Here is a 7,458-nt window from a genome sequence, read left to right as displayed (position 1 = left end):
TGAGTGCGTGTGCGAGGACGGTTGGGCAGGGGATAGCTGCAGCTGTCCCACCTCCACAGCAACCTGCCAATCAGCCAACGGCTTGCTTTGCAGCGGGCGGGGCAGGTGTGAGTGCGGAAAGTGTGTGTGTGACGACCCCCGACACTCTGGAGACTTCTGCGAGAGATGCCCTGTTTGCCAGAGCACCTGCCAATCGTACTGGTACTTGTCAGCTTCTGTTCACGACCACAAAGCATGATGGGAGCTCTGACAGGACTATGTGTGTTTGAGGCTGACACTGATGTGGTCTGTCTCTCTCTCTCTCTCTCTCTGTCAGGAAGTGTGTGGACTGCCACCTGTCTCACGGCCTCACACAAAAAGAGGGAGGACAGTGCAACAACACCTGCGCCCCATTGGTGGGCTACATGGATGATGTATCAGGTAAAAGGCAGTTTAGCCAATAGAATCAGCTCTGCTTGTGGAAATGAGGAAAGTCGATGCTGGAAAGGGGCTGTGATTGGTCCAGATGTGTTTAATTCACTGTAGAGTCTCCATGTCAGCTTCATGGTCAAAGAGATGCAGCTTCTCATTTGCCTGAGTAGTTTAAAGAGTAACTTAACACCAGGTTGTAAAGCAGCAGATCACTGGCTGTTTGCACCTCTGACCACACCCAACCAAGGTGTCACAGTGCAGACAGGCCCTGGCATACAGTGGCATACCACAGGAGGGCAGCAAAAACAAGATTTTCAGCTGGTGTTTAGTTGCTCTTTAAAGGTATACAATGCAAGATGTTCCTAAAACACAGTGTAGACATTTGGGGATGTTTCTGGGCTGCAGCCTTGGGGCAGTGGGTGTGTAGCCTCCAGCCAGGTCGAGGCTTTATGAAAAGGTTGCACAAAGCAGCACACATACAAGAGAAGGCTACAAAAAGGGCAGACACGGCCCAGTGCACTGTCCTTTTAGCTATGTTTTGGTGTCCACCAACTCTTGAAAACCATATCTGAATGAATACACTGAAGACAACTGCCTGCTGCAGCTGGAAACATGTAGATGAGAAAAGCAAAACTATGAGCTAAAGAGATAAACAGGCTCTGTGGAGCTGAGGGCAGCTGCAGCGATGGGTGATAATATTGTGGATTTGTGACTACCTGCAGCACCTTTCATGTTTCTTGCTGTAATCTGATCCATTGTGTCAGTGGTATCAAAATATTGATCAGCGCAGCTTTCAGCAGCTTTCTTGTAACGCTACTCTCATTGATTCTTTTGTTTTTAGAAGTCCTGGAGGATTTTCACTGGGGTTGGGAGCTTAACATGTCTGCACTGAATAACATCTCACTACAGCTCTCTGTCTCTCCATTTTCAGGTCAAGCAGGGGAGATGTGGATTCAGTGTATGTACATCAGCAAGGACAGCTGTCGCTATCGGTTTCAAACAAGCTCACAGTCTGGTCAGACCCAGCTTCACATTAGCACAAGACCAGGTATAATGGCAATACACACACACACACACACACACACACACACACACACACACACACACACACACACACACACACACACACACACACACACACACACACACACACACACACACACATGCCTTACTTCGAGGTCACTTCCGTTGCTACTATTGCACTACTGCACCCTGGTGTATTTGAGTCAGCAAGCTTGCTGTCAGTGTTACAGCTGTATTTTACATTTCCCCTCAGTTCCCAGCTCACTTTCTTGATTTTCACAGCTATACACACGCAAGCACACACGCACACATAAATAATTTAAAACCCACTAGTTCACACATGCCCTGGGTTACATACACACACACACACACACACAGCACATCCAAGTGTTACAGTTCATCCCCGCCTTCCCGATTTCTGGAACAGCGCTCCTCATTGTGCGTGTCCCCCCCCCCCACCCCCCAAATCTCCCCCTACCCCCTCACCCCCCTCTCCACCCGAAGGGACACTCTCTTCCTGCTCACGCCCACTCCTCCCGGGTGCAGCAGGAGCCAGGTCTCCATGGTAACCTAGTTACAAAATGTCAGTGCACTCTTTGGGTTCTTTGTGCTGAATGACGAGCCCGTCATCCGCACATGCTCCCCAGCAGACACACAGCCAGCTGACTATTCAGCACAGCACCGCTGGCACAGCTGCCACTGAACGAGTGTGTTTATGTGCAAAGTAATTAAGTACATTTACTAGAGTACTGTGCCTAAGTACAATTTTGAGGTATTTGTACTTTACTCTCTCTACATTTATTAGGCAGCTGGAGTTACTGGTTACAGGACATAAAGTAGATGAAGCAGGGCCCACTGTGAGCGGCTTCACCTGCTGCCAAATACTACTTAAACATTGATGTATCAGTATCAGGATAATGTAATATTTACTAACATATCACTCACTGGGACATTTTGTCTACAGAAAACGGATGCACATGATACACAAAAGTTCATTCTGATGTGTTATTTCTGTACCTTTACTTAAGTAAGATTTTGTATGAAGGATTTTGACCCGTAATTGAGTGTTTTTATATTATTTTTCTGTTTTTTCTCCTATATATATTCTTCTTTTGTCCCTATTAGCACTGTTTAGCATTGTTTTCTTTCTTCTACGTGGTTTAGATTGTCCTCTTTAATTTATATACAACCACTGCCTTGTTTTACTAATTATACTGTTTACTTATTTATCATATCGTGCCTTATTTACTGATGCTGATACTGAGGGTAACAAATGAGCTTTCTTTTACTATTGCTCTATGCCCTTTGCTGCTGTAATACTGCAAATTTCCCATCTGAGGGATTGATAAAGGATTATCTTATGTTATCTTATCTTATGTTATCTCATCTTGTAGGATCTGAATACTTATTTCCACCATGCTGCTCTTGTGCGCCTGTCTTTGTGAGGACCAGTTTGAATTTTAGACCTTGAGAGTGAGGACGTTTTTGGAAATGAGGGACCGATTGATCTGTCCTTTCATCTTTAAAGGGGCGTTTGGGGATTAAGACTTGGTTTTAAAGCTTTAAGTTAGGATTGGATTAAGATGAGGGCTGGGGTTAGGCATATAGTCGAGATGGTTACTGTTGAAGGAGGTAGGGGGCTGGGGTGCAAGGCTCCTCACGAGTGTAGAAATAGAAACTACAGAAGTGTTTTTTCTGTAGACAGCGTCATGAGGAGTCTCTGCACCTGCAACTTTATGCCTCTCTGATTCCATATTTTAGCGTGTACTTGAGTGTACAGTGTGTAATTCTCTTATCTGAGCTTTTTGCCCGTCACAGTGAACGGAAGCCTGCCCCAGTTCTCCACAGTGAAACCTTATTCTTGTGTTCACAGAGTGCGCCAGCAGCAGTCGGCTGGTAGGAACATTCCTGAGTGTGTGTGCTCTGACGGTGCTGTGCGGCCTGGTGGTGGTGGCCGTGTCGCGGCTGCTGCTGCAGAAGAGAGTCAGGTCACAAGGGGGCGCTGCTGAAGACGGAGGCTACCACTGCACTGGAAAGGTTAGCTTTCAAAAGTCAAATACGCTGGAGGCGATCGTTTGCGCAGCATGGTTTTAATCAAGGGGAGGCTGTCGTGTCCCTGGAGCCCTCACAAGCATTAGGGACCCCTTAAGTCTTTGGGATATTTTTGTTCATGTGTACTGTCCGCTGAAACAAGGAGTGAGAAACTTGAGCCTGCTGTTAGAGGTACAGCTGTATTTTACATTTCCTCCCAACTCCCAGCTCAACATCTACAATGTCCAGATTTGTGACCTTACTATGATGTACAGCACCATCGAGTAGAAGGGAATTTCAACAGCGGGGACTTCCTGGAGATATGTGTGCCTAAAGTGGTTTGGATCACTTATAAGTGTTTGGACACCCCTCATTTGTTGTTCATCATTTGCCATAGATCGTCTTAATAACACTGCAGATTATAGATTGTGTAAAAACGGATGCATCTGTTTGGCATTTGAATTCTTACATAGGAAACAGTCCCCCGTTGAGGCTGCAGGTGTAACATTATACCCTCAGGGGAAATCTGACACATATTATATTAACTGGGAGCCTTGTAAGTGTTGTAAAGCTGAAATCCACTTTATGAAATCCACCTAAATGGAGCTGCTGATATTAAAGGGCCACTCCACTGATTTAATAAGTCAAAGCTAATTTAATAGTCACAGATACAACAACATAGCCTGTGAGAACAGTTGCATAACGTCATCTGTGGCTCTGGAGGAGCTTCATCAAGTCAGGCGATTACCCAAGTGACATCACCTGAGCAAGCTTGGCTTGAACAACACATTTTAAACAGAACATTTAATGGATATGGTGTTAATATTGTCAGTGCACAGTATATTTAACCCTCACATGACTAACTCTGCAATTACACATCATCTTTTTCCATCTCCACCATCCATCCCTCATAACATGAACACTGCTTCACCAAACCATGCTGTTGAGTTGCATTGTGGGAAGTGTAGGACCAAGTCTGTGACTGACTGCATTTTTCTGCCCTCCTTCAGGACCTGTCATACATCCCCACAACCAATGAGAAGACAGTCACCTACAGGAGGGACCGTCCGCCTGACCACCCCGTGGAGATGCACATCCAGGTTCCCAAGATGCACCTTGGTGACCCCTGGCAGTACTAGGCAGAGGTCAAAGGTCAAGGCCAGAGGGAAGTTAGAAGAGACATATAGAAGGAGAGTCGACTAAAGGCTTCTTTTCTGCCTTTTAACCTTCATGAAACTTTCACCAGCTGTATGCGGAGACTCTGATAATGATAAACTTAACTATGAAACCTCTGTGGGATGACATCACATCACAACCTGACCAAACACAAACAGGCTGTGTGACTAATGTGGCCAGTACCCTGGAAATCGAGATGAAACAAAGAGCACAAATACCCCACCTCTTCTTCCTCTGTAGCAGCAGGGAGGCTGCTTCTTCCACAGGGTAAAGGGTGATCATTCCTCGCTTTTTAGCCATGCAGCGATTACTGCTCTAACTTATGGTTGTGTATGTGTGTGTGAGAGAGTGCGTGGTGCAGGTAGATGCATTCATGCTCTATCTAGGCTTTCTATTTATGATTTTATAGTAAAAACACTACATGTTTTAGGTTTATGTGATTGTGTGACACTCCAACTGTGCTATCTCCCTGCCTTAGTCTGCCCCCGTGTGGCCAGTTTATGGTATGGCAAGTTTTTCTCCATTACTGACCTCAGCTGTATTCCCTTTGGATTTAATTCTTGAAGCACGCCAATGACTTTGAATGCCTTTTTATTTTTATTTTTTAAGTGAATCAGATTTCCAGTCATTTGTGGCGTACCTTGTCTTCTCGTGTTTTTCATTTCTTTGTTGCATTTTGTTTTTGTTAAACGATCAACTGCGTTGCAAATTAGTGTTACTTTATGGCATTTTTCCATCGTGATAAGTGAGAATATAGTTTCATATGATTGTCAGTTGTTGATAATCTGATTAGACTTGCACTAGAACAACTGTTTTGCATTATACTACTGAAAACCGAGGCCGGCAGGGGAGCTGCACTGGTGGGCTTGAAATGATTATATGTTGGGCATTAGAAGGCATCGTAAGAGCATCTGAAGCTAATGTAACAAATCGCACAACACTGGAATAACAATGGACTGAAAATTCATATTTAAAAAAGACACATACTGATCATTAACCTGCAACTGTATCATCAAACGCCTGCGCCTGTGGCCTCTATAACAGAGAGAGAACCAGAACTCTGTCTGCATGTATCTGCTCATCATCCCAGAGCCATAAATACCCAAACTGGCAAGTTTAGACTCTGAGACCAGCTCCTGTACAAAGGTACAAATCAGCTCTGAAGGCACGAAGATCAGAGGTGGAAATCCACCTCATTCAGTGCCAGTTGCATGGCATCTTGTGAGACTTTTGCTTGCCCAATCCTGTTCCTCTTTTTGAACTGTATTTAACACAATATTGTTTACAGCAATACCTGCTCCATTTTACTGTGAGTCAGGAACACTAATTATTATTTATTGTGATTTTTTTTCCTTTTTATTTATGTTAATTGTTCTATTTTATGATAAGGCTACTTGAGTTCCAGGTAGTGGGTACTGTTTGTGTTCATGAGGAGCGGTCTCTTTCTCTAATCATGAGAATAATTCAGCAATAAGGTAATAATCATCTCATCTAACCGGGCACTGAGTTCGGGGTAACAACAGCACTTTTCTGTGTAGTTTTGCTGCCAATTAATGTGACTAGTTGTGTAGCATGAATATTTTCATCAAAATAAAATGTGCAAGATTTTTTAAAAATCATTTCTTGAGTTCTTATGCTTTTTCTGTGTTAACGGGTTTACAGTTGTATTTCAATTCAAATTTCTAATGTTAGTTTATATATTTAATGTTAGTATGTATGTATATTACATTTTCAATACATTTTATTACTAAAGCAGTCCTAAATGAAGTCTTTTCCAAGCTAGTCTGTTATTTTTTATGTATATGTAGCCATAGTCTTATCATTGGTTTTGCGTCAATCTGACAAAAGAAATATTTTTATTTATTTATTTATTTTTTATGCAACAAACTGTATAAACTGAACACTAGGTGGAGATGCACACAAAGACAACCGTGTTCCGATCACTGCAAATGCTTGAAGCAACAGGTAGTTACAGAAAGTGTGCAAAATACAGAGTTTGATTAATTAAACCGTGTAGGACAAAGATCATTTCAATACTTTGATCAGACAAATTCAATTTTCGCAAGACTGCCGCAAACTTAAAGCCACAACCGAAGTACCACTCAAAGTCATTTATTTTATTTCATGGCGCACATCTGTATTAACAATGTCTGTTCTGATGTAAATCTGGGCTCACATTAAAAATTAATTCAGTAAATTCTAACAGTCAATTTAAGGAAATCGCTAAATTAACAAACATTTCAGGTGCCCGATGAAACAGAGTATGATTTATTCTGGTTATTCTGGATTAATTCGTATTTTATCCAGGTTTAGAATAGTCATGATAGATATTACCTTGTAGTTATATACTGTTTTATATTTGAAGTCATCAAATAAATTACTTAATCATAAATTATGTAGAATAACTGCTTAGGATAAATCAAACGCCTTATTATTAACGACTTACAGTGGAGATGCATCAGAACGATTTAGTCTTGTAAACCAGTCATATTTTAAAATAACCTATGGCAATATGGCGCAACTTTAAATTAAAATCAATCGCGATGATGTCAAGAAAATAACCCACAGAATGATATGGCGGCCTACTTGTTTAATTCTAAACAAAAATGACTGTTTGCATAAATTAGGCGCATGTAACACGTCTTCAAATAACACAAGTCTGATCAACTGTAGAGTAAAAATTTATTTTAAAAGAAGGCAACAAATAACATAGATGAGGTAAGGACACAGTGTTCATCCACAGCTGAGGTTCATCATAAAGTGCCATTTCAGTTTAAAAGTGTCCAAGAAAACACACTCCACACAGGCTGGTACAGT

At 42.3% G+C, this 7,458-nt stretch overlaps 1 protein-coding gene across 1 annotated transcript in view; it reads left to right on the top strand.

Annotated features, from left to right (window-relative positions):
• itgb8 (integrin, beta 8) overlaps nucleotides 1–6,329 on the top strand; it is a 16,938-nt gene extending 10,609 nt beyond the window's left edge. Inside the window, exons 12-16 of the mRNA XM_070985297.1 lie at nucleotides 1–201; nucleotides 317–420; nucleotides 1,343–1,459; nucleotides 3,308–3,471; nucleotides 4,476–6,329. The exon at nucleotides 1–201 is cut by the window's left edge and continues 22 nt beyond it. Coding sequence (XP_070841398.1) covers nucleotides 1–201; nucleotides 317–420; nucleotides 1,343–1,459; nucleotides 3,308–3,471; nucleotides 4,476–4,604 — 715 coding nt within the window. The 3' untranslated portion in view covers nucleotides 4,605–6,329. The remainder of the gene's footprint in view (nucleotides 202–316; nucleotides 421–1,342; nucleotides 1,460–3,307; nucleotides 3,472–4,475) is intronic.
• Nucleotides 6,330–7,458: the final 1,129 nt, after the last annotated feature.

The sequence above is a fragment of the Chaetodon trifascialis genome, chromosome 17 (assembly GCF_039877785.1).
Source record: "Chaetodon trifascialis isolate fChaTrf1 chromosome 17, fChaTrf1.hap1, whole genome shotgun sequence".
NCBI lineage: Eukaryota > Metazoa > Chordata > Actinopteri > Chaetodontiformes > Chaetodontidae > Chaetodon > Chaetodon trifascialis.
This window is presented reverse-complemented; position numbering and strand designations above follow the sequence as displayed.